Below are 27904 nucleotides of genomic sequence, written 5' to 3'. Positions count from 1 at the left end.
TGTCGAGGGAATGAAGTGCGCATCGGCGAGGAGTTCCTCGCCGGAATCAGCTAAATTTTATTAATAATATAAAAAATATATAAAAAATAAAATATATTTACAAAAGCGTCATATTGCAAACAAAGTGAAAAATATTCTAATATGAAACAATCGAAACTCTAACAAATAATAAATTGAGTAGACTCATGTGTACCAAAAAACATTCTTAGTTTTTTTTCTTTTTTAATCATTTTTATTAGTTTATTACAAATATTTGTATTGTCGGCTGCCTGCACCGAGAGTTTTATTTAGAGAGAGATAAAAAAATATCTATGAAGTTTTTAAAATTTAAAATAACTAAAATAAATATAAAATATAATAAAATAATATTTTTATTGGCTATAATAACATAAAATAAAAATATATATGTGACAAATAAACACGTAACTTAATTATCAGAAAAATTTGGAATAAAATTTCGTAGGTTTTTGATACGTAACAACTAATTAAGTACGTCATTTATTAATGCAATTATTAGAATGGTTATTCTATAAAGCCCGGATACTATTTTGTAAATTAAAATTACTTATTAATATTAAGGGCGTGTTTGTTTGTGAGATTTATTTTAGTTTTCTATTCTTAAAATGTTTTACTAAAACAAAAAATATTAAATCAAATATATACACTTTCATTTATTATATTATAATAAAATTTAATTTTATATTCAAAATATTATTTTAATATATATATTACATCAAATTAAATAATTATTTTAATTCAAAATTTGAAATTTAATTTAATTTGCTCTGCTATTGGTAGTAGCATTAATTGTAGTAGCCTTTGAATACTAAGCTATATGTTTACATTTATATTTATTGAATTTTGTTAAATATTTACTTCAAATCAAATAATTATTCTCATTAATTTTTTTTTTATCTAATTGGATAATTTACAATCAATATAATAGTATTTTTTTAAAATAAAACGTTAAATTTAAATAAAATAAAAAATATTTCAATTTTTATTTCAATATTGCATCAAATAAGAAACACGACTAAAACTCGCGGGACGGAGGGAGTATGAGAATAAAATTAATTAAAAATTAGAATAACTATCTTTGTGGCAGAGAGATAAAGTGAGGTGGATGGTGATGGTATAAAAGCAAACTCTTAAGAGGAGTTCTTGAAGAAGAATCGAAGCTGAAGGGAGGGGTTGCTCCAAAATTCTGCTGTGGGATCTCAATATTTTTTAGATTTTACAAAATTTTATACTATATATGTATATAGAGATAATCAATTTATTACAGTAAATTTTAGGATATTTTAACAAAAATTAATAGTATGGTACCAAAACTCGTATAATTTTCGATCTTGTAAACTTATAATTTTGTAACGATGGATTGTAAATGATCGTATTGCTTGCGATATTCGAAATTCAATTTTATATTTCGGTTTTGTTTCCTTTGGCTTTATAGCTATTAATATAGTTTTATAAATATTTAGAGTTTGTTCTATTGTAATTTTGAACTAAAATAACACTAATTATTTTATATAATTTTTAATAAAAAATTACTATTTATTTTAAAAAATATATATCATATCAAAATACTATTTAAACAAGAATTAAATCAAATACATTTTATTTCAAATTAATTTTAAATTACAATCAATTAATTGATTAATAGTAATAATAAAAAAATTGAGGTTTGGTTAGGTCGGTCTGGTCTGATCTGGTCTATTATCAATTTATCATTCTCGTACAGATAAATCCTCAACATCATTAAGAAACATGACAGTTAAGACAGAGCTGTGTTGCCATTATTATTACCTAAAAATGGAGTATGTAGGAGTAGTATAGTATTTTATATATTTGAATTTTTAAGGATGACTTCAACGGCCTCCACGTAGGACGGGACCCACCCCAGCCTGTAAGATTATTTTAATTAACGACCCACCCAAATCAAATGTATATCTAACGGAATTACTCCTTTTTATTTTTCGGTAGTCCGATCCTCCGGCCGCTCCCTCTCGTATATATCTAAAAAAATTAAAATAAATATTAGTATATGGCAAATATGTAGACTGAATAATATATTCATCTATTCTATAATAGTATAATATAAAATTCCGAAATGGAATTAGACGTTGTCCATAAAACACTTTGTATTTTCTTTATTGCATAAAACCCCTTGTATAATATAAAGTTTGCATGTTTGATTCTAAATAAAAACATAAATTACGCCATATCTTGAGCAGGAGTTTGTACCAGTGATCGGTTTTCATCCCGAGTTTCCGGTGACCGGAAATTCGATAAAGAGTCGAGTCTGGGTCCGCTAACTGTTCGATCTCCGATTCTTTAACCTTCTTCAAGCCATGAGCCAACCATTTCCGCCTGATTTGAAACTCCCCTTCGATCCACGACTCGCGTTTTTGTTCGGCGAAGATCTGGACTTTGTCCCGCAATTTATGTACGGCTCGAACGCCGCCGCCGTCATTCTCTCTCGGGCGCCTTCTGATACACAATCCGAGAAATCGAACGCCGTGTGGGTCATTCGACGCCAAAACATCGTTCAATCACCCTCGTCGATATCCACATTGAGAGAGTTCTTCAAGAAATTTGTTACGTCGGATTTGAAATCAACCGCTACTTCCTTCGAACCCATCACGGCGAAGAAAAACTCGTCCATGAATCGACAACACTGGACTCTCGTGCTCGGGATTTTCTAGCGATCGTTCCCATTTACCTGCCTTCGAAAAACGCCGCAGAGCTTCGACTGCGACGTGTTCTCGCACGGCGCGCATATCGTATACCGCATCGATAATCGATACACCTCTCGATCGAAAAGATCGAGGTATATGTTCATGAGTATCGGCGAGAGCGCCCCTTCTTGCGGAAGTCCGCATCCTTTTGCCAACGAACCGAACTCGACATTCAAAACTCCAGCGTCGAACATCTTCCAAATCATCCCAAATAAATTTAAGTCGTCGACCTTTTCCTCCATCAACGATTCGATCCTACGAAGGATAGGCTCGTCGAGCTTCTTACAAACAAGAACCGTAAACCACCAATCGGGGTCGGAAATCTCCCTCCGAATATACTTCAACGCCGACACTCGACTCCTTCCGCTTCGAAACCCATGCGAAATCTTCGAGAAATGTGGCCCGGAAACGACCTCCAAAACGATCCTAATAGCTTCTTGAACAACCCGTAATTTCAATCCCGGAAGAACGAGCTTCGACTTCTTTACTTTCGCGCCTCGGCTCGATATCGTATATGTATTTTCGGAAACGTCGAAGCTCCTGTCGGCTAACTCCTCCGCCATTAACTAGAACGACAATGGATTGCTATCAGACGACAAATCGACATTCGAAGATGCTCGGAGACAATCGTAAGCATCCTTTAGAGTATTCGGATCGGCGATTACATTCGACATGAGATCGTGAAACTTCCCATCCCTATATTATTGCTTCACCTTCTTCTTAATCTGTAGCTCGAAGAACCTCCTCGATTCCAGCCTCGACCTCGGTTTCGGCATTCGATTTCGAGTTTTGTAAGATTGTTGAACCAGTGAGGCCAGATTGTTAGCCAGAGCTGATTTGCTAATCTCCCTATAAAATGATGAGTTTTATAAAAAATATATATCTTAAAAATATATTTTTTTAATAAAATAAATAATTTATTAATCATTTATTTAATATTTTTTTTAGATGAGTTGTTGCCTAGTTTTTTTAAAAAATATATATAAAATGAAGAATTATCAATTATTTATTTATTTATTTTATTAAAATAAGGTTATTTATTATATTTTACCTCTTTTATTTATTTTGAAATTTTATAATCATTTATATGTTTATAATCAAACATTAACTTTGGACGAAAAAAAATATTTTGTGAATATTTTAATTTTAACACAAGAATTTTACATAATAAATAAAATATAAAATATATTATGAATATATACTAAAACACAAAAGACTATATTTTGTTATGAGATTTTTTTTTTAATTTTATTATTTTTTTTGGCCTCTTCTTTGTCAATATATTTTTATATGGAATTTATAACATATATATTATAGTATATCATTGATTTATAGTAAATAATTTTATTATTTTTATATTTTATTAAAATTTTATAATATTTATATTTTATTTTTATATTAAAATAATATTTTTTAGTTTATATAAAAATCTTCATTTTCAAATAAATAATATAATTAGTTGGAACATGATTATGGGGGTTTATTTATCTTGATATATTTTAATCTTTATGATTTAATTAAAAAAAATTCACATTAAATATGGTTTGAAAAGCATAGATTAACGGGACCAATCAATTACCTAATCCAATAATAATGGTGCTCACTTTATTTATTTATTTATTTTTGCTTTAATGAAATGGAAAACTTATATATATATATATAAATATTTAGAAAAAGATAGCTCTTTCTCAAAGTAAACGATTTTTACGAATGTATTTGGATATATATATATATATATTTATTTTCTCCATTTTATAGGAAAATAATAATTAAATATGATATCTTAAAAGAAATTTAAAAATTAAATAGTAAAAAAAAGTGAAAAAAAAAAAACACACACACACACGAGAATGAATTCATTGTATTCAAAAAAATTTAATGCTTAAAAAAAATTTGAGAGTTATTTTTTCTTATCGAGATATTCACCGCTTTAATTTACACATAAGTAAACTTTTTGCAAATCCTCGCCAAGATAATACGCACATTAGTTTGGTAGCCATCGGAAATTTTGAAGGAAAAATCGAAACAAATGGCATAATAGTCTTGCTATGTCATTGTAAAAAAATTGTAACGTACATGTTCAAATAATATTACCTTCTATTTTGATACTAAGTCATAGAAATTAAGGAGATCTTTAAATTGCGTATACAACTACACATTTCGTCTTAAATTGAGTATTTACTATTCAAATTTTTTGCATTTTTTATTTACCTATTAATTTTTTACCCAGTATCAATATAATATGAATATTCCTTGAATCTCGTATTCAACTCAATTAATACTATATTTATAGAACAAAGAAGTTATACTTTTGAAAAAACACTTGAAATTTGAGGTTAAAGAAACAAACCTTATAGCAATTTATCCTTATTATTATTATTATTATTATTATTATTTATGGGCCGCTAAAAATGGGATTCAATTGTGTGATAAATAAATAAACAAACAAGATTTTATGCATGTATATGTATAAATATATATATTATATGTGAATTTTGTTTTATGCAATATATATATGGATTTATTTGATTAAATTAATAATGTCACATTTACGTGTTGATTTATGAGATAACAAAAATCAGGTTTGATGATGTCACATAAAGATAACTACGTTGCAATAAAAACACACATCTTTCTCTCCTTTTTCCCTTTTATTAAATTAAATATTAGTATATTATTCCCAATTTTATATTCACCCTTGGCTTCATCAATTAATTATCATTTACGTGTCATGATTTTATTTGCAAACCATTGTATTATCTACATCTATCCATTCATTAATTTTATTTATTTATGATAAAAAAATAAAATAAAACAAAGTTTCAATACCTTTTTCTTTTACGTTCTGTATTACATTTAAGATTATTACTAATTAAAATTTTTGGTGTATACGTGATTCATAAATAATCTTATAAATAATACAATCAAAAAAAAACATGTCTAAAAAAGTTTAAAATAATAAAGTTAAAACTCTAGGCTGCACTTATATATATTTTGGAAATGTTATGATACTTTAATATTATATAATAGTAAAAAAAATTGAATTGAAATTAGTGATTTATATGTATGTTTATGGAAGAATGAAATTTGAATGTAATATTTTATAGAATAGATATATATATATATGGAAAAAATCATTTTTTTGTCTCAATATAACCAAAACTCATCATTCTTGGTCATAATATAAATTTTTTTATTAATTTTAGTCCCAATATAACTAAAACTACTCATTTTTTGTCCCAATATAATCAAACCTTTTTTTTTGGTCCCACTGTCAACAAACTGACGGAAAATGCTGACGTGGACTTACAAGATTGTTCAATTTCTTAAAAAATATAAATATAAGGTTTGATTTATTTTCACGTCAGCATTTTCCGTCGATTTGTTAACGGTGGGACAAAAAAACGATAAGATTTGATTATATTTGGACAAAAAATGATGAGTTTTTGTTATATTGGGACTAGAATTAATAAAAAATTTATATTGGGACGGAAAATGATGAGTTTTGGTTATATTGGGACAAAAAATGATGAGTTTTGGTTATATTATGACCAAAATTGATAAGATTTTTATATTGAGACCAAAATTGATGAATTTTGGTTATATTGTGACTGAAATTAATTTTTTCCCATATATATATATACGAGTAATAAGATAATAAAATTGATGAAATATAGGTTGACAGGGCCTAACTTCATATATTTTAGGGAAACTTCATATATTCTAGGGATTCTTATATTGGTAACAAAATATTTACTTCAATATTACATCAAATAAAAAATAGTTAATATAATATTTTATTACAAACATTAGATTAACTATTCAAACTAATTAACTATATAAATTAAAATTTCTTAAACTACGTGCCAAAAAAATTGGACTATTTTCGCGGAACGGATGGAGTATATATATATATATTTAACAAGGGGCTTTAATTCTAACAACATCAATTGTTTGGAGTTTTATTCTAATTTTTAAATATCGAATAGTTAGTTAAAATAACAAATAATCCAATAATCAAATACTTTATACATTAGTTATTTATTAAATTTACCAATAAAGATAAACAATAGTTTTAGCGCATAAATAATAACACTATACCAAAAATTATATAAACTAATAATATTATAAAAATATTAAATATTTTATATTTTATAATTTATAGTTTTTAATATTAATTAAACTATTTAGTTATTTAATTTTAAACTATAATTATTTTTACCAGTGCACTTCTTAATTACTTACTAATTATATTTTATCTAAATTCTCGTATCAACGATAATATGCTCATATTACATGATAAAAAAAAGTAAAATATTAATATTATAGATATAATTATATACTAATTTTTAATTTACTAAAAAATTATTATAATTAAATTTGGTTAAAAAAATTAATTAAAATTATTTCAAAATATATAATATAATTTTAATATATATTAATATTTATTTGATATAATTTAAAATAAAATAAATAAATGTTAAAATTTTGAAAGATGTTATTAAATTTCTAATAAAATATTTAAATAGTATAATAGTTAATTAAATAATTTTTTTTTTATAAAATCCTTCCCCTTCAAATTCCCCCAAATTATAAAAAAATAAAATAAAATAAAAGAAATTGACTCCCCTAAACCCTAAACTCCCCTCCCATCCCTTCCCCTCTAAAAATTTTTGAACCAAACATACAAAATTTTATAATTCCCTTCCCTCCCCTTTCTTCCTAAACCCTCAAACCAAACAGGGGCCAGGGGACATACCGGAGGATCTGTGTTCCGCTACCTAACGCTGCCGGAGATATGCAATTGGCGCAGCGCATTCCACGGCACCGCTTCGTCGGATGCGGTTTGGGAATCCAAGCTTCCATGTGATTACCACCAACCAGCTGCTCGATTTCCTCTGTTTCTGTAAGAAGAATCCTTCTGTTCGACGAGAGAAACAAGACACGTTAATTAATTTCCGATGCATCTCGGTTACTTTTCGTCCTTATATGCATAATTTTTGCTTTCTCTTTTTGTCACATTTGTGGATCGATGGTTTGATTATCTTCCTCCATGATTCAATCAGTTGATCCTGGTTTATTTGCCCTGTTGAAATTTGTCTGGCTTTGTTTTTGGTTTTTCCTTACTCAACTCTGTTTAAATTAGGTTTTAGGTTAATACGATTTGAAGTTGGTAGATTAATTCCTTCTTATTAATTAAATTGCATAGTGTTTTGTGTAGTATTTTCTGAAAGTGAACAAACCCTAAGACAAAGTGGTTGTTTACTGTGAATTTTACTAAGAGCATTCACTGATGCCTCTGAAAATGCATACAACTAGATAACAAACGTCATTACAGTGCAAGTATTTGTTCAACTTCTAATGTGGGAAAACATGGTCTCCATAGTGAAATGTGTGAAATAATTGTTATATTTCAAAAAGTAGGAAGAAAAAAAGAAAAAAGACACAACATGAACTCATCCTTAAGGCTGAACAAATGTACAAAATACATTATTGGCTCTCAATTTCTCATCCAACAATCGCACTTGTATCCATTGCTGTTGCAAGTTAATTTGTCTTGATTTCGATTGCTTTGCAGGTGTCTTGTTCTCTGTGCAGTGAAACAATGGACCGCGACATTTTAGATGTACCCAAAGGAGAGAATTGTCCACAGAGGATTGTGACATGTGAATATTGCGAGTTTCCTCTGCCTGCTATTGATTTATTGGAGCACCAGGTAATAAATTGATATAACAACTTAGGTATCTTTAACTTAAGCTGACGTGCTTCTCATTTATTATGCCAGGAAGTATGTTGGAACCGAACAGAATTATGTCATATGTGCCATAAATACGTGAGATTTCGAGAGTGTTATGGTCATGAAAGCAGATGCAGTAGTGTTGTTAACGACGTTGCTGAATCTTCAAGGTAAGTAGTATCATTATCAGTAGATCATTTACGTAATTTAATGATATGGGTTTTACTAAAGAAGATTATCCACGCGAACACTCTGTTAATAAAAAAAAACAGGTGTTTTGTTTGATTATTTGGTAGAAATTTAGAAAATAGTTTGATAAATGATGTCAAACCAAAACCAAGCGGTGAAGTAACAGAACTTGAATTCATCAACATTTTGGAACTGTCTCTGCATTAATTGCATAAACCCTTTGGAATGTACTAATGGTTAGATGCTACTTAATAAACGTGTATACTTTTAAATATAATGTATATTAAATTCTAACAATGTTGAAATTTGAATATTTAATACAGAAATATGGCATAACAAGGTGGAAAATTTATGCTATGTAGGATTGAAGGAACAAGTGTGAAAGTAATTGTTGAAAATGAGGAGCAAGTAGAACTTTCATTCACAAGAACATGGGATCCTTCACCTGAAGGAAAGCAATCTCCTTTGCGAATAGACAGAAGGTTCTATCTACCTTACCTAGTTTAGTTTGTCCATTCGGATCAAAGGACGAAATCTTACCATGTCGATTTTTTAGGTTTGTGATGCTTCATGGCTCCCCAGGATTCTACTCTTACGCTATTTTCGAGCATTTGGAAGACTTCCCTGGTTTCAACCTTAGCACCACCCGAATCGCGTGCATGCTCAATAAAGACCTGTAAGAATCTCTTTACTACAATAACATTGCATTGTTGTTTTATCGCGGCAAGTTATCCTTCCATTTTCCAATTGGTTAGGCAAGATATTTAGATGACTGTAGGTTTTACCAGGTTACATTACATGGCAATATCAGATAACAGGCAAAGATACATGCCCAGGCCGGAAGATCGACTGCCTCCTAGAGGTCAAGAACTGGAGTACCCTGAAGCCGTGCTTCTTGTTGATCCTGTCGACCTGGAATTTAAAGGAGAAGTACACTGAGATTACTACTTCCTTAAAAATACTGCTGAAGAATGTGTTTTCTTTATACCTTTAACTTGTCTTCTTCGTTGATCTTTTTCATGTGCAGGTGGATGACAAATACCATTACTCAATTGAGAACAAAGATAATAAGGTGCATGGGTGGATAAGCTCTGATCCACCGGTGGGGTTCTGGCAAATTGCGCCGAGCAATGAATATCGAAATGGAGGACCTTTGAAACAAGACTTGACCTCTCATGTGAACCCGACCACCCTTGCGGTAAGCACCTGTCGGCTGTTGAAGCTGACTTCCTCTCTCGTGATTTTTACCAAAAACTTTCTGTGGATGCAATCTGATTTTCGTACCAGATATTTGTCACATATCATTATGCAGGAGAGGATCTTCTACTCAAATTTCAACCTGGCGAAATATGGAAGAAAGTGTTCGGACCAGTTTTTATCCATCTCAATTCTGTTCCGGACCGGTAAGCCGGTAAGCTGTTCGGACCAGTTTTTATCCATCTCAATATCTTCTACTCTTTGGAATAATGCCAAAGAACAGGTAAGCTGTTAGAGTTTGCACAAATGTACAAGAGAAGTGCTATATATTCATTTTTTCCCCTTTTGGGTAAATCTAAAGAAGCCGCATTATTGAAGCAGAACAAATATTATGAATGTTCTTCAAAAGGGCAGTAATAGTTGAAGAGGTTCACCATGAAGACAATGGAACTAAGAAGGAAAATCGAGATATGACAGGTATTGATTTTTTTATTTCAATATCTATAGAAATGATCTACAACTAAGTCACAACAAAAACATAGATTAACACAGATGCTTTTGGCGTCTCAGTCTGGTTCCCCTGGAGTTCGGAAATCTCACTCTGGTTCGCGCCAATCCCTTCACGGAAATTCTTACCCGGGCGCCCGTGATGGCGTAAGCACGTCGCAAGTCAGTTATCATACCGGTTATTGCATTTTGCACCAATAATTCACCAAAAGCAAAAAAGAATAGACAAATAGGCAAAAGGTTTGATTTGTTCTCTTTGGTTCCATAAAACTATTTTCTGCTATTTTTTCTCATTTGGTTTATTGGTTTTTACTATTTAGAATTTAGAATTTGCAAGTTAAACATCTTATGTATGTAATCAGTGGCAAATAACACTAAATGATTTGCGGTTGAACTGGTTGTATGCTTTGGTGCTTATGTTCGACAATATTTGTTGTCTCAAAATTGCAACGAGATTGAATTTTTAGTTGTTCTAAAATAAAGAATGGAAAAAGTTACATATCTTCCATTATGTATTGAGCCAAAAACACTTGCTTGGTTCGTTTATCCTGTAAACATGATCTCATTATAAATTTTGATTATATATGCACAATCATTAAGCAATTTTGGACTTTTCATTATGACACTAACTGAATGTATGTATCTCCAACTGTATTGATTGATTTACTTCCAGTTGTTGGTATTTGTTTTCTATTCATCCACTAATGGCTTCATTATGGGACAAAGGGCGTGCTTTTATAAACATATTATACTGTGCAGAAATAAAATTCTTGTGTGGAGATTGCATTTACAATGGAAGAAGCGTGGGATTATACAATTCTTGATGAAGTAGGCTTAATGTTCTGTACGTCATGCCCTTGGTTTTGTATGCAACAAGTACTAATTCCATATGAGTTCAAGTACTAATTTTGTACTATTCCATTTTGAATGCAGAATTCTATTAGGGGCAGCTTACATTAATCAGGTGAGCATATCAACGAGGCATTTGGGTAAGTGTATTTTCCAAACTAATGTTTAATATCCTATGCATTGAGATTTGGTTGTATATTTTTACATTAATTTTTCTTTTAATCTTTTTTATTTTATTTTATTTTATTTTTATTTTACCTTATACATTGTTGCAGATCGAGTTTTTAGGTGTGTTGCTACATCACAAGCAAGTCATCATTCGTTCTCTTCCTTAACCAACCATTTATATATAATATATATGTTTAGCTTTTGTTGATTTTATACTCTTCATTTCCTTGTACTACAGTCTATGAGATTTGGAAATTAAGTATTTATTTTACGGATCCATTTTTGGGTTGATGCGATGAGCGACCATAAATATATGTGATAGGTTTAGATTTATTTTCGTCGCTCCTATGGTGTCTATACTTGCTAATATGAAGTTTTCTATTTGATAAAAATAATATATTTGAAGTCACTTAACTCACTTTGTAGTCGATGCTGAAAATTTTGCTTATGCTATTCTGTAATTTCTCTAGCATGTGAATCTTTTCATCTGTTCTATATATTAGGATATCTATTAGGTGTCTATTAAAATTTTGATGGCCCAACTCTTACAAGAATAAGTGGAACCCGGGCAGTTTCTATTCCTTTACATTGCTCGACATTGTTGATTTAATACATGTTTTTAGACTATATTATTGATTTAGGTCCTACATATATCATTCAACTTGTGTTTATAGAATATTTAGTCTTGGTTTGGATTGTGATTGCACACGTGCATAGATATTCAGTGTCATTTAAGAGATCAGCATAACACCAGAAGTCGTAAATATGCAACATATTTTTTATAACAAGATCTGAATATTGGTATCAAGCACCAAAAATACTTTATCCAACGCATAGTTGTACCTATATTGAGAAAAATATGCTTACCTGCAAATTAATTGCCCAGTAATTTTTGTTAAAAACTTATTTATATATTAGTTGTAATTTTATTTAAAATTGGCCATGTTTAAGCGTTGTCTTTATTATGTGGGGTTGATAAATCCAATTTTTGTCTTTAAATCCTTGAATGGTACATGGGTGAAGGTTACATAATGTATATATAGAAAAACCCCAGGGATGTCACAAAATAGGTGCAAAGATACTGAAGAGCAAATCCAGGAACTGTGAGCTTAGATTTGTACATGATCTCACTCTTAGATTATGTGTATTCTTTAATTAAGTTGTCTATGCTATTTGTATTTTAGCTTTTTTTATTTTTGGACCCTACTTTATTCTCATTTCGGGAAATTGAAATTTTATTGTTTGTATTAGTGAAGGATGTCCAAGCCAGCAACATACTTCTTGATGATAAATATGAAGTTAAACTGGGAAGCCTCAGTGAGGTTTGTCCTCAAGAATGTAAAACTCATCAAAGGAGGATCTCAAAGTTGCTCCGTTTTGCCAGTAAGTAATTTCTTGCAACTAAATCGAAGGTCAATAAAACTTTCATTCTAGTTGAATATGGGCACTACTTATATAGGCTTGCAATATAATTACAGTTCTAAAATTCTAGTATTCATGTGTATGTATGTGTGAATATTAATTTGTTGTCCACTAATTGTTGAACATATTTCCATAAGGCAAAAGGGTCAAATTTTATTTAAAACGTTGAAAATAGTTGTCATGTTGTGCTAATAATTTTCTCACGGGCATTTGTTTCTTCCCCTTATATTATGTTGGCACATTAAAGATGATATGAACAGATTGTTTGCAAGCTGGTATTAAGTAGTCTTAGTTTAGAAAATTTGATAAATTGTATTTCGTAATAATAATGCTTTGTGCAATTTCATAATAACAGTTATATGAAGGACCAGTGGAAACATGATTTGTGTTTTTTTTTACTTAATCTCTTAATTCCAGGAGGTATATGTGAAAGCATTGGGAAAAGGGTTATTGTTGCACCATTGCACCATATCGGCGGATTTTAAGGAAAAGACTTCAGCATATCGGTGGATTCAAATTTTAAGGTATCTCGCTTCCATTATTTGAGAAGTTAACATCATATTTAACAAAAAATTGTGACAATTTCAGGCTGGTATTACTCCCTCAGCCACGCAAAAAATTAGTGCATTTTTTGCGAGGGAGAGAGTAATATTTTTTGGGCTGGATTAGCCGTTTTAAAATTCAAGCCCGATAGACCCGGCTTGATTTTGAATTGGGCTTGAAAACCAAAACCCAAGCATGGCCCGGTTTCAAAATATACCGGGCCAGGCCAGGCTAGCCCAGATTTTAATAATACCGGGCCAGACCAGCCTAGATCTTGTAATCGAGATCGAAGGATCTTTGCGGATCCCCTCGTCTCCACATAAGCTTTACCTACAAATTAAAAACACTTAGAAATAAGTTAGTATAAAATATAGAAACAAAATTAATGCATGCATGTCCCGGGACTGACGTAAAAATAAATCTATTTCTATATGCAAGATGCTAAATTGAATTAAATGCATAAATGTAAAACGAAAGGACGAATTGCTCCCTATGATGGTCCGTTCAGGCGGTCGCTTCCTCTCGTATGCATCTAAAAAGATTTAAAATAGATATTAGTATATATGTATAGGAAACAACAAAATAATATTAAAATCACTTACCTTAATTTGAAATCGAGATCGAAGGATCTTTGCGGATGCCCTCGTCTCCATATAAGCTTTACCTACAAAAAAAAATCACTTAAATATAAGTTAGTATAAAATATAGAAACAAAATTAAAGGATGCATGTCCCGGGACTGACGTAAAAATAAATCTATTTCTATATGCAAGATGCGAAATTAAATTAAATGCATAAATGTAAAAGGAAAGGGACGAATTGCTCCCTATGATGTATTCGGTCGTCCTATCATGCGGCCGCTCCCTCTCGTATGCATCTAAAAAGATTTAAAATAGATATTAGTATATATGTATAGGAAACAACAAAATAATATTAAAATCACTTACCTTGGATTTGAAATCGAGATCGAAGGATCTTTGCGGATGCCCTCGTCTCCACATAAGCCTTACCTACAAAAAAAAAGCACTTAAAAATAAGTTAGTATAAAATATAGAAACAAAATTAATGCATGCATGTCCCGGGACTGACGTAAAAATAAATCTATTTCTATATGCAAGATGCGAAATTAAATTAAATGCATAAATGTAAAAGGAAAGGGACGAATTGCTCCCTATGATGTATTCGGTCGTCCTATCATGCGGCCGCTCCCTCTCGTATGCATCTAAAAAGATTTAAAATAGATATTAGTATATATGTATAGGAAACAACAAAATAATATTAAAATCACTTACCTTGGATTTGAAATCGAGATCGAAGGATCTTTGCGGATGCCCTCGTCTCCACATAAGCTTTACCTACAAAAAAAAAGCACTTAAAAATAAGTTAGTATAAAATATAGAAACAAAATTAATGCATGCATGTCCCGGGACTGACGTAAAAATAAATCTATTTCTATATGCAAGATGCGAAATTAAATTAAATGCATAAATGTAAAAGGAAAGGGACGAATTGCTCCCTATGATGTATTCGGTCGTCCTATCATGCGGCCGCTCCCTCTCGTATGCATCTAAAAAGATTTAAAATAGATATTAGTATATATGTATAGGAAACAACAAAATAATATTAAAATCACTTACCTTGGATTTGAAATCGAGATCGAAGGATCTTTGCGGATGCCCTCGTCTCCACATAAGCTTTACCTACAAAAAAAAAGCACTTAAAAATAAGTTAGTATAAAATATAGAAACAAAATTAATGCATGCATGTCCCGGGACTGACGTAAAAATAAATCTATTTCTATATGCAAGATGCGAAATTAAATTAAATGCATAAATGTAAAAGGAAAGGGACGAATTGCTCCCTATGATGTATTCGGTCGTCCTATCATGCGGCCGCTCCCTCTCGTATGCATCTAAAAAGATTTAAAATAGATATTAGTATATATGTATAGGAAACAACAAAATAATATTAAAATCACTTACCTTGGATTTGAAATCGAGATCGAAGGATCTTTGCGGATGCCCTCGTCTCCACATAAGCTTTACCTACAAAAAAAAAACACTTAAAAATAAGTTAGTATAAAATATAGAAACAAAATTAATGCATGCATGTCCCGGGACTGACGTAAAAATAAATCTATTTCTATATGCAAGATGCGAAATTAAATTAAATGCATAAATGTAAAAGGAAAGGGACGAATTGCTCCCTATGATGTATTCGGTCGTCCTATCATGCGGCCGCTCCCTCTCGTATGCATCTAAAAAGATTTAAAATAGATATTAGTATATATGTATAGGAAACAACAAAATAATATTAAAATCACTTACCTTGGATTTGAAATCGAGATCGAAGGATCTTTGCGGATGCCCTCGTCTCCACATAAGCTTTACCTACAAAAAAAAAGCACTTAAAAATAAGTTAGTATAAAATATAGAAACAAAATTAATGCATGCATGTCCCGGGACTGACGTAAAAATAAATCTATTTCTATATGCAAGATGCGAAATTAAATTAAATGCATAAATGTAAAAGGAAAGGGACGAATTGCTCCCTATGATGTATTCGGTCGTCCTATCATGCGGCCGCTCCCTCTCGTATGCATCTAAAAAGATTTAAAATAGATATTAGTATATATGTATAGGAAACAACAAAATAATATTAAAATCACTTACCTTGGATTTGAAATCGAGATCGAAGGATCTTTGCGGATGCCCTCGTCTCCACATAAGCTTTACCTACAAAAAAAAAGCACTTAAAAATAAGTTAGTATAAAATATAGAAACAAAATTAATGCATGCATGTCCCGGGACTGACGTAAAAATAAATCTATTTCTATATGCAAGATGCGAAATTAAATTAAATGCATAAATGTAAAAGGAAAGGGACGAATTGCTCCCTATGATGTATTCGGTCGTCCTATCATGCGGCCGCTCCCTCTCGTATGCATCTAAAAAGATTTAAAATAGATATTAGTATATATGTATAGGAAACAACAAAATAATATTAAAATCACTTACCTTGGATTTGAAATCGAGATCGAAGGATCTTTGCGGATGCCCTCGTCTCCACATAAGCCTTACCTACAAAAAAAAAGCACTTAAAAATAAGTTAGTATAAAATATAGAAACAAAATTAATGCATGCATGTCCCGGGACTGACGTAAAAATAAATCTATTTCTATATGCAAGATGCGAAATTAAATTAAATGCATAAATGTAAAAGGAAAGGGACGAATTGCTCCCTATGATGTATTCGGTCGTCCTATCATGCGGCCGCTCCCTCTCGTATGCATCTAAAAAGATTTAAAATAGATATTAGTATATATGTATAGGAAACAACAAAATAATATTAAAATCACTTACCTTGGATTTGAAATCGAGATCGAAGGATCTTTGCGGATGCCCTCGTCTCCACATAAGCTTTACCTACAAAAAAAAAGCACTTAAAAATAAGTTAGTATAAAATATAGAAAAAAAATTAATGCATGCATGTCCCGGGACTGACGTAAAAATAAATCTATTTCTATATGCAAGATGCGAAATTAAATTAAATGCATAAATGTAAAAGGAAAGGGACGAATTGCTCCCTATGATGGTCCGTCCTATCATGCGGCCGCTCCCTCTCGTATGCATCTAAAAAGATTTAAAATAGATATTAGTATATATGTATAGGAAACAACAAAATAATATTAAAATCACTTACCTTGGATTTGAAATCGAGATCGAAGGATCTTTGCGGATGCCCTCGTCTCCACATAAGCTTTACCTACAAAAAAAAAGCACTTAAAAATAAGTTAGTATAAAATATAGAAAAAAATTAATGCATGCATGTCCCGGGACTGACGTAAAAATAAATCTATTTCTATATGCAAGATGCGAAATTAAATTAAATGCATAAATGTAAAAGGAAAGGGACGAATTGCTCCCTATGATGTATTCGGTCCGTATCATGCGGCCGCTCCCTCTCGTATGCATCTAAAAAGATTTAAAATAGATATTAGTATATATGTATAGGAAACAACAAAATAATATTAAAATCACTTACCTTGGATTTGAAATCGAGATCGAAGGATCTTTGCGGATGCCCTCGTCTCCACATAAGCCTTACCTACAAAAAAAAAGCACTTAAAAATAAGTTAGTATAAAATATAGAAACAAAATTAATGCATGCATGTCCCGGGACTGACGTAAAAATAAATCTATTTCTATATGCAAGATGCGAAATTAAATTAAATGCATAAATGTAAAAGGAAAGGGACGAATTGCTCCCTATGATGTATTCGGTCGTCCTATCATGCGGCCGCTCCCTCTCGTATGCATCTAAAAAGATTTAAAATAGATATTAGTATATATGTATAGGAAACAACAAAATAATATTAAAATCACTTACCTTGGATTTGAAATCGAGATCGAAGGATCTTTGCGGATGCCCTCGTCTCCACATAAGCCTTACCTACAAAAAAAAAGCACTTAAAAATAAGTTAGTATAAAATATAGAAACAAAATTAATGCATGCATGTCCCGGGACTGACGTAAAAATAAATCTATTTCTATATGCAAGATGCGAAATTAAATTAAATGCATAAATGTAAAAGGAAAGGGACGAATTGCTCCCTATGATGTATTCGGTCGTCCTATCATGCGGCCGCTCCCTCTCGTATGCATCTAAAAAGATTTAAAATAGATATTAGTATATATGTATAGGAAACAACAAAATAATATTAAAATCACTTACCTTGGATTTGAAATCGAGATCGAAGGATCTTTGCGGATGCCCTCGTCTCCACATAAGCCTTACCTACAAAAAAAAAGCACTTAAAAATAAGTTAGTATAAAATATAGAAACAAAATTAATGCATGCATGTCCCGGGACTGACGTAAAAATAAATCTATTTCTATATGCAAGATGCGAAATTAAATTAAATGCATAAATGTAAAAGGAAAGGGACGAATTGCTCCCTATGATGGTCCGTTCATGCGGCCGCTCCCTCTCGTATGCATCTAAAAAGATTTAAAATAGATATTAGTATATATGTATAGGAAACAACAAAATAATATTAAAATCACTTACCTTGGATTTGAAATCGAGATCGAAGGATCTTTGCGGATGCCCTCGTCTCCACATAAGCTTTACCTACAAAAAAAAACACTTAAAAATAAGTTAGTATAAAATATAGAAAAAAAATTAATGCATGCATGTCCCGGGACTGACGTAAAAATAAATCTATTTCTATATGCAAGATGCGAAATTAAATTAAATGCATAAATGTAAAAGGAAAGGGACGAATTGCTCCCTATGATGGTCCGTTAATGCGGCCGCTCCCTCTCGTATGCATCTAAAAAGATTTAAAATAGATATTAGTATATATGTATAGGAAACAACAAAATAATATTAAAATCACTTACCTTGGATTTGAAATCGAGATCGAAGGATCTTTGCGGATGCCCTCGTCTCCACATAAGCCTTACCTACAAAAAAAAAGCACTTAAAAATAAGTTAGTATAAAATATAGAAAAAAATTAATGCATGCATGTCCCGGGACTGACGTAAAAATAAATCTATTTCTATATGCAAGATGCGAAATTAAATTAAATGCATAAATGTAAAAGGAAAGGGACGAATTGCTCCCTATGATGGTCCGTTGAGGCGGCCGCTTCCTCTCGTATGCATCTAAAAAGATTTAAAATAGATATTAGTATATATGTATAGGAAACAACAAAATAATATTAAAATCACTTACCTTGGATTTGAAATCGAGATCGAAGGATCTTTGCGGATGCCCTCGTCTCCACATAAGCCTTACCTACAAAAAAAAAGCACTTAAAAATAAGTTAGTATAAAATATAGAAACAAAATTAATGCATGCATGTCCCGGGACTGACGTAAAAATAAATCTATTTCTATATGCAAGATGCGAAATTAAATTAAATGCATAAATGTAAAAGGAAAGGGACGAATTGCTCCCTATGATGTATTCGGTCGTCCTATCATGCGGCCGCTCCCTCTCGTATGCATCTAAAAAGATTTAAAATAGATATTAGTATATATATATAGGAAACAACAAAATAATATTAAAATCACTTACCTTGGATTTGAAATCGAGATCGAAGGATCTTTGCGGATGCCCTCGTCTCCACATAAGCCTTACCTACAAAAAAAAAGCACTTAAAAATAAGTTAGTATAAAATATAGAAACAAAATTAATGCATGCATGTCCCGGGACTGACGTAAAAATAAATCTATTTCTATATGCAAGATGCGAAATTAAATTAAATGCATAAATGTAAAAGGAAAGGGACGAATTGCTCCCTATGATGTATTCGGTCGTCCTATCTTGCGGCTGCTCCCTCTCGTATGCATCTAAAAAGATTTAAAATAGATATTAGTATATATGTATAGGAAACAACAAAATAATATTAAAATCACTTACCTTGGATTTTGAAATCGAGATCGAAGGATCTTTGCGGATGCCCTCGTCTCCACATAAGCCTTACCTACAAAAAAAAAGCACTTAAAAATAAGTTAGTATAAAATATAGAAACAAAATTAATGCATGCATGTCCCGGGACTGACGTAAAAATAAATCTATTTCTATAGGCAAGATGCGAAATTAAATTAAATGCATAAATGTAAAAGGAAAGGGACGAATTGCTCCCTATGATGTATTCGGTCGTCCTATCATGCGGCCGCTCCCTCTCGTATGCATCTAAAAAGATTTAAAATAGATATTAGTATATATGTATAGGAAACAACAAAATAATATTAAAATCACTTACCTTGGATTTGAAATCGAGATCGAAGGATCTTTGCGGATGCCCTCGTCTCCACATAAGCTTTACCTACAAAATTAAAACACATAAAAATAAGTTAGTATAAAATATAGAAAAAAAATTAATGCATGCATGTCCCGGGACTGACGTAAAAGTAAATCTATTTCTATATGCAAGATGCGAAATTAAATTAAATGCATAAATGTAAAAGGAAATGGACGAATTGCTCCCTATGATGGTCCGTTGAGGCGGCCGCTTCCTCTCGTATGCATCTAAAAAGATTTAAAATAGATATTAGTATATATGTATAGGAAACAACAAAATAATATTAAAATCACTTACCTTGGATTTGAAATCGAGATCGAAGGATCTTTGCGGATGCCCTCGTCTCCACATAAGCCTTACCTACAAAAAAAAAAGCACTTAAAAATAAGTTAGTATAAAATATAGAAAAAAATTAATGCATGCATGTCCCGGGACTGACGTAAAAATAAATCTATTTCTATATGCAAGATGCGAAATTAAATTAAATGCATAAATGTAAAAGGAAAGGGATGAATTGCTCCCTATGATGGTCCGTTGAGGCGGCCGCTTCCTCTCGTATGCATCTAAAAAGATTTAAAATAGATATTAGTATATATGTATAGGAAACAACAAAATAATATTAAAATCACTTACCTTGGATTTTGAAATCGAGATCGAATGATCTTTGCGGATGCCCTCGTCTCCACATAAGCCTTACCTACAAAAAAAAAAGCACTTAAAAATAAGTTAGTATAAAATATAGAAACAAAATTAATGCATGCATGTCCCGGGACTGACGTAAAAATAAATCTATTTCTATATGCAAGATGCGAAATTAAATTAAATGCATAAATGTAAAAGGAAAGGGACGAATTGCTCCCTATGATGTATTCGGTCGTCCTATCATGCGGCCGCTCCCTCTCGTATGCATCTAAAAAGATTTAAAATAGATATTAGTATATATATATAGGAAACAACAAAATAATATTAAAATCACTTACCTTGGATTTGAAATCGAGATCGAAGGATCTTTGCGGATGCCCTCGTCTCCACATAAGCCTTACCTACAAAAAAAAAGCACTTAAAAATAAGTTAGTATAAAATATAGAAACAAAATTAATGCATGCATGTCCCGGGACTGACGTAAAAATAAATCTAATTCTATATGCAAGATGCGAAATTAAATTAAATGCATAAATGTAAAAGGAAAGGGACGAATTGCTCCCTATGATGTATTCGGTCGTCCTATCTTGCGGCTGCTCCCTCTCGTATGCATCTAAAAAGATTTAAAATAGATATTAGTATATATGTATAGGAAACAACAAAATAATATTAAAATCACTTACCTTGGATTTGAAATCGAGATCGAAGGATCCTTTCGGATGCCCTCGTCTCCACATAAGCTTTACCTACAAATTTAAAACACAAAAAATAAGTTAGTATAAAATATAGAAAAAAAATTAATGCATGCATGTCCCGGGACTGACGTAAAAATAAATCTATTTCTATATGCAAGATGCGAAATTAAATTAAATCCATAAATGTAAAAGGAAAGGGATGAATTGCTCCCTATGATGGTCCGTTGAGGCGGCCGCTTCCTCTCGTATGCATCTAAAAAGATTTAAAATAGATATTAGTATATATGTATAGGAAACAACAAAATAATATTGAAATCACTTACCTTGGATTTGAAATCGAGATCGAATGATCTTTGCGGGTGCCCTCGTCTCCACATAAGCCTTACCTACAAAAAAAAAAAGCACTTAAAAATAAGTTAGTATAAAATATAGAAACAAAATTAATGCATGCATGTCCCGGGACTGACGTAAAAGTAAATCTATTTCTATATGCAAGATGCGAAATTAAATTAAATGCATAAATGTAAAAGGAAAGGGACGAATTGCTCCATATGATGTATTCGGTCGTCCTATCATGCGGCTGCTCCCCTCGTATGCATCTAAAAAGATTTAAAATAGATATTAGTATATATGTATAGGAAACAACAAAATAATATTAAAATCACTTACCTTGGATTTGAAATCGAGATCGAAGGATCTTTGCGGATGCCCTCGTCTCCACATAAGCTTTACCTACAAATTTAAAACACATAAAAATAAGTTAGTATAAAATATAGAAAAAAAATTAATGCATGCATGTCCCGGGACTGACGTAAAAATAAATCTATTTCTAGATGCAAGATGCGAAATTAAATTAAATTCATAAATGTAAAAGGAAATGGATGAATTGCTCCCTATGATGGTCCGTTGAGGCGGCCGCTCCCTCTCGTATGCATCTAAAAAGATTTAAAATAGATATTAGTATATATGTATAGGAAACAACAAAATAATATTAAAATAACTTACCTTGGATTTTGAAATCGAGATCGAATGATCTTTGCGGGTGCCCTCGTCTCCACATAAGCCTTACCTACAAAAAAAAAAGCACTTAAAAATAAGTTAGTATAAAATATAGAAACAAAATTAATGCATGCATGTCCCGGGACTGACGTAAAAGTAAATCTATTTCTATATGCAAGATGCGAAATTAAATTAAATGCATAAATGTAAAAGGAAAGGGACGAATTTCTCCCTATGATGTATTCGGTCGTCCTATCATGCGGCCGCTCCCTCTCGTATGCATCTAAAAAGATTTAAAATAGATATTAGTATATATGTATAGGAAACAACAAAATAATATTAAAATCACTTACCTTGGATTTTGAAATCGAGATCGAATTATCTTTGCGGGTGCCCTCGTCTCCACATAAGCCTTACCTACAAAAAAAAAAGCACTTAAAAATAAGTTAGTATAAAATATAGAAACAAAATTAATGCATGCATGTCCCGGGACTGACGTAAAAATAAATCTATTTCTATATGCAAGATGCGAAATTAAATTAAATGCATAAATGTAAAAGGAAAGGGACGAATTGCTCCCTATGATGTATTCGGCCGTCCTATCATGCGGCCGCTCCCGCTCGTATGCATCTAAAAAGATTTAAAATAGATATTAGTATATATGTATAGGAAACAACAAAATAATATTAAAATCACTTACCTTTGATTTTGAAATCGAGATCGAATGATCTTTGCGGATGCCCTCGTCTCCACATAAGCCTTACCTACAAAAAAAAAAGTACTTAAAAATAAGTTAGTATAAAATATAGAAACAATATTAATGCATGCATGTCCCGGGACGGACGTAAAAATAAATCTATTTCTATATGCAAGATGCTAAATTAAATTAAATGCATAAATGTAAAAGTAAAGGGACGAATTACTCCCTATGATGTATTCGGTCGCCCGATCATGCGGCCGCTCCCTCTCGTATTCATCTAAAAAGATTTAAAATGAATATTAGTTTGTATATTAGGAAGGAAAAAGCAAAATAATATTAAAACTTAATCGATTGATCGATCGATCTACGGACATATGTACATGTCATCCCCCCCCCCCCTCCAAGAACTCAAAGTTAGCAAAGAAACTAAACTACACACCAACATGATCGATCGATCGATCTACGGACATATGGTCTGTATTACAATCGATCTAAAGAAGGGCAGTAAGTACATGTCATCCATCATCCCCTCCCCTCCAAGAACCTCAAGAATGAATTAATAGTGAAAAAGAATCAGAGATGGGAAAAACGCACCAGCAAAATGGAAGATAACTCACCAGATTGCTTTGCTGCTGTTGCATCGATCGATCGAGATCGAAGCACTGCACTTGACCTCTGGATCGCCCTCCCTCCCAAGCACTGCACTTGATCTCTGGATCGCCCTCCCTCCTGTAAGCACACCATGCCCCTGCCCATGCCCATGCCCCACCAAGAATCCCCCCCGCCCTGCCCTGCTCGTACCCCACCCCATTGCATTTGCATTTGCATTTGCATTGCACACCCAAAAATTTATAATAATGTTTACAAAATCAAAATCAAGAATATTTATAATAGTATGCCCTAACGGCTACTTACCTAATATAAAACTTACCATATATATAATTTCACATGTGTGTATTAAAATTCAAATAATTTCTTTTTTTTAATATTATGTGTATATTAATATTAAAATCAAAATCATTATGCTTAACGGCTACTTACCTAATATAAAACTTACCATATATATAATTCCACATGTGTATATTAAAATTCAAATAATTTCCTTTTTTATTATTATGTGTATATTAATATTCAAATCAAAATAATTATGCTTAACGGCTACTTACCTAATATAAAACTTACCATATATATAATTTCACATGTGTATATTAAAATTAAAATAATTTCTTTTTTTTAATATTATGTGTATATTAAAATCAAAATCAAAATCATTATGCTTAACGGCTACTTACCTAATATAAAACTTACCATATATATAATTTCACATGTGTATATTAAAATTAAAATAATTTCTTTTTTAATATTATGTGTATATTAAAATTAAAATCAAAATCATTATGCTTAACGGCTACTTACCTAATATAAAAACTTACCATATTATATGTATATTAAAATGACCGAATAGTTAATTAAAATAAAAAAAATTATAAATTATGAATTTTAAAATATGATTAAAGTCGATAATTATATTTCCAAAAAGAAAAGAGATAATGTATATGGGATGGACGGATATAGAAAAAGTTGACAAATTAAGTGGGACGGAGGAAGTAATATTTTATGTTAAACTATTATATTTTTTAGTGTATAAATTATATATTATATATTTTGTACAACACTTTACATATATATTATATTTTTTTAATATAAATCGAAAACCGTATTAAAAATTAAGTGGCGATGGGTTGGAGATCAACCTGGGTCACCTGCATGCCAACAGAACCAAGAGATTAAAGCTTTGCAAATACGAAAGAGAAATGTTTTCTTAACTACTATTACCATTGTATTTATTTATTAGATTTATCCTTATCTTTGTAGACCCAGATAGAGTAACTTCCTTCTCGCCGAACTCTAATTAACTCGGTGTCACAGTCACTTCCACGTTGTCCGGTGCGTGCACTGTCACCTCGTACACGGCATTCGCCTCCTTCCCGACATTTCTTACGCTTCGTTTATACTTCACAACGCTTTTAAAGCCGGAGAAGGCAACCGAGAGCGACGGGTAGTTCAAATCCCCCGGAGTTTTCAGCCCGACTGCGTTGCAATCCACGATCGACGAATCTTTCGTGAATGCCGTAATTTGCCACACATTGTACCCGATGCTGCACAAAAACGCGACGTAGTTTTGGGTATCGATGTCGTAGATCAGGCCGGGATCCGTTGCTCGGTTTGGATCGATGTGGCCCGAGGATGGATTGGACACGTCCCCGGTGGCGAGGTCTGTTAAATTATTCCCGTTGTTGTCAACGTTGTACGCGTGGTCATCAATGCTGATTTGATCGCCGCCAGCGACCACTCAGGGTGGGCCTGTTTCAGCAGCGTCGCCAAGCCGCTGACGTGAGGGCACGACATCGACCTGCCGGAGATGATGTTGAATTCGACCTCGCGATTACTGCTGTTGAGAGACGTTGGCCAGACGTAGCCGGTCCAGCTAGCGAGAATGTTGACTCCGGGCGCATTCACGTCCGGCTTGAGAATCTCGGAGGTTCGATAGCTCGGACCGCGGCTGGAGAACGAGACCATGCGCGGCGACGACGGAGATTTGCTTACAACGGTTTCCCGCGACCTGATAGTCGCGATGGGATTCGGAGTTGCGCGGACATAAGCTAGGATTTTGTCGGCGCCGATTTCTCCAACCATTGTCGAGGGAATGAAGTGCGCATCGGCGAGGAGTTCCTCGCCGGAATCAGCTAAATTTTATTAATAATATCAAAAAAAATACAAAAAATAAAATATATTTACAAAAGCGTCATATTGCAAACAAAGTGAAAAATATTCTAATATGAAACAATCGAAACTCTAACAAATAATAAATTGAGTAGACTCATGTGTACCAAAAAAACATTCTTAGTTTTTTTCTTTTTTAATCATTTTTATTAGTTTATTACAAATATTTGTATTGTCGGCTGCCTGCACCGAGAGTTTTATTTAGAGAGAGATAAAAAAATATCTATGTAGTTGTTTGACTTTGACTATATAGTTTGTATCAGCAGAACTACGTATGGCTTGATCCCGTTTGGGTACGTAGGCAGCCCACTTTGGGTGCCGCTATTGCTTAAACTTGATAAACTTAGTATTGCTTGGTTGGTGTTGATGGATTAAACTTGTTGACTTTGGCCTTTGATACTTAGACTACTTAGGCTTGTGTGGTCTGTTTTGTTTGACTTTGACTATATAGTCTGTATCAGCAGAACTACGGATGGCTTGATCCCGTTTGGGTAAGTAGGCAGCCCACTTTAGGTGCAACCATTACTTAAACTTGATAGACTTAGTATTGCTTGGTTGGTGTTGATGCATTAAACTTGTTGACTTTGGCCTTTGATACTTAGACTACCTAGGCTTGTGTGGTCTGTTTTGTTTGACTTTGACTATATAATCTGTATCAGCAGAACTACGTATGGCTTGATCCCGTTTGGGTACGTAGGCAGCCCACTTTGGGTGCAGCCATTACTTAAACTTGATAGACTTAGTATTGCTTGGTTGGTGTTGATGCATTAAACTTGTTGACTTTGGCCTTTGATACTTAGACTACCTAGGCTTGTGTGGTCTGTTTTGTTTGACTTTGACTATATAGTCTATATCAGCAGAACTACGTATGGCTTGATCCCGTTTGGGTACGTAGGCAGCCCACTTTGGGTGCAGCCATTACTTAAACTTGATAGACTTAGTATTGCTTGGTTGGTGTTGATGCATTAAACTTGTTGACTTTGGCCATTGATACTTAGACTACCTAGGTTTGTGTGGTCTGTTTTGTTTGACTTTACCAAAATATAGTCTGTATCAGAAAAACTTCGTATGGCTTGATCCCGTTTGGGTACGTAGGCAGCCCACTTTGGGTGCAGCCATTACTTAAACTTGATAGACTTAGTATTGCTTGGTTGGTGTTGATGCATTAAACTTGTTGACTTTGGCCTTTGATACTTAGACTACCTAGGCTTGTGTGGTCTATTTTGTTTGACTTTGACTATATAGTCTGTATGAGAAGAACTACGTATGGCTTGATCCCGTTTGGGTACGTAGGCAGCCCACTTTGGGTGCAGCCATTACTTAAACTTGATAGACTTAGTATTGCTTGGTCGGTGTTGATGCATTAAACTAGTTGACGTTGGCCTTTGATACTTAGACTACCTAGGCTTGTGTGGTCTGTTTTGTTTGACTTTGACTATATAATCTGTATCAGCTGAACTACGTATGGCTTGATCCCGTTTGGGTACGTAGGCAGCCCACTTTGGGTGCAGTCATTGCTATATAGTTTTTACCAAAAAAACCCTAAACCCTAAATCCTAAACCATCCACCAACTTCCTAGCGACTGTTATTTTGCCTTGTCCGATCAAAATTGCCATTAAGCTACCAGCTTATCCAACCCTTTTCCTTCCATTGCACTACCGTCATTGTTTTCATCAGCCCTAAAAACCTCCACCTGGTTACTCGCACCGCCGTATATCCGCCAGAGGTGCCGGAAATATCCCCGATCAAAGTTCGTCCAAAATGTATCGCCAGAAAACTGCCCCTCTGGCCGGGTTTAGGGTTTAGAGATGCGATTTGGTAGATATCTCATATATATATATATAAGGGAACCGTGTCGCGGATGCCTTAGCGACTGTGGTAGTTTCTCTTTCGATTTAGCAGACACATCTCTCCCAACA

At 32.6% G+C, this 27904-nt stretch overlaps 1 protein-coding gene and 1 pseudogene across 5 annotated transcripts; one reads left to right on the top strand and one right to left on the bottom strand.

Annotated features, from left to right (window-relative positions):
* The first annotated feature begins 7378 nt into the window (after positions 1 to 7378).
* Positions 7379 to 27318, top strand: LOC127246209 (uncharacterized). 5 transcript variants are annotated; one of them, XM_051267456.1, is made up of 15 exons: positions 7381 to 7644; positions 8317 to 8454; positions 8524 to 8645; positions 9027 to 9146; positions 9221 to 9340; positions 9453 to 9594; positions 9692 to 9862; positions 9952 to 10067; positions 10243 to 10338; positions 10432 to 10608; positions 11128 to 11212; positions 11302 to 11357; positions 12637 to 12768; positions 13225 to 13331; positions 25130 to 27318. In XM_051267456.1, the coding sequence occupies exons 2-9, from the start codon at positions 8344 to 8346 to the stop codon at positions 10283 to 10285; spliced, it is 945 nt and encodes a 314-aa protein (XP_051123413.1). In that variant the 5' UTR covers positions 7381 to 7644; positions 8317 to 8343; the 3' UTR covers positions 10286 to 10338; positions 10432 to 10608; positions 11128 to 11212; positions 11302 to 11357; positions 12637 to 12768; positions 13225 to 13331; positions 25130 to 27318. The 5 variants fall into 5 exon arrangements, with proteins under 5 accessions (XP_051123416.1, XP_051123413.1, XP_051123414.1 ...); XM_051267459.1 differs by lacking the exons at positions 12637 to 12768; positions 13225 to 13331; positions 25130 to 27318 and adding an exon at positions 11493 to 11726 and having other exon boundaries at positions 7379 to 7644; positions 9977 to 10067; XM_051267457.1 differs by lacking the exons at positions 12637 to 12768; positions 13225 to 13331; positions 25130 to 27318 and adding an exon at positions 11493 to 11726 and having other exon boundaries at positions 11128 to 11196.
* LOC127246206 (subtilisin-like protease SBT1.4) lies at positions 24960 to 25897 on the bottom strand (annotated as a pseudogene).
* Positions 27319 to 27904: the final 586 nt, after the last annotated feature.

This window comes from Andrographis paniculata, unplaced genomic scaffold (genome assembly GCF_009805555.1).
Source record: "Andrographis paniculata isolate CXL003 unplaced genomic scaffold, ASM980555v1 Contig27END, whole genome shotgun sequence".
Classification (NCBI taxonomy): domain Eukaryota; kingdom Viridiplantae; phylum Streptophyta; class Magnoliopsida; order Lamiales; family Acanthaceae; genus Andrographis; species Andrographis paniculata.
Note: the sequence above shows the minus strand (reverse complement) of the source record. Positions and strands in the feature narration are given on the sequence as shown.

Bases quoted from the DNA above. Each gene is read 5' to 3' on its own strand.
- LOC127246209 (XM_051267456.1), top strand. From the start codon at position 8,344: ATGGACCGCGACATTTTAGATGTACCCAAAGGAGAGAATTGTCCACAG. The intron at 8,646-9,026 runs GTAAGTAGTATC...TATGCTATGTAG, and splicing joins GACGTTGCTGAATCTTCAAG to GATTGAAGGAACAAGTGTGA. The intron at 10,068-10,242 runs GTAAGCCGGTAA...TTATTGAAGCAG, and splicing joins CTCAATTCTGTTCCGGACCG to AACAAATATTATGAATGTTC.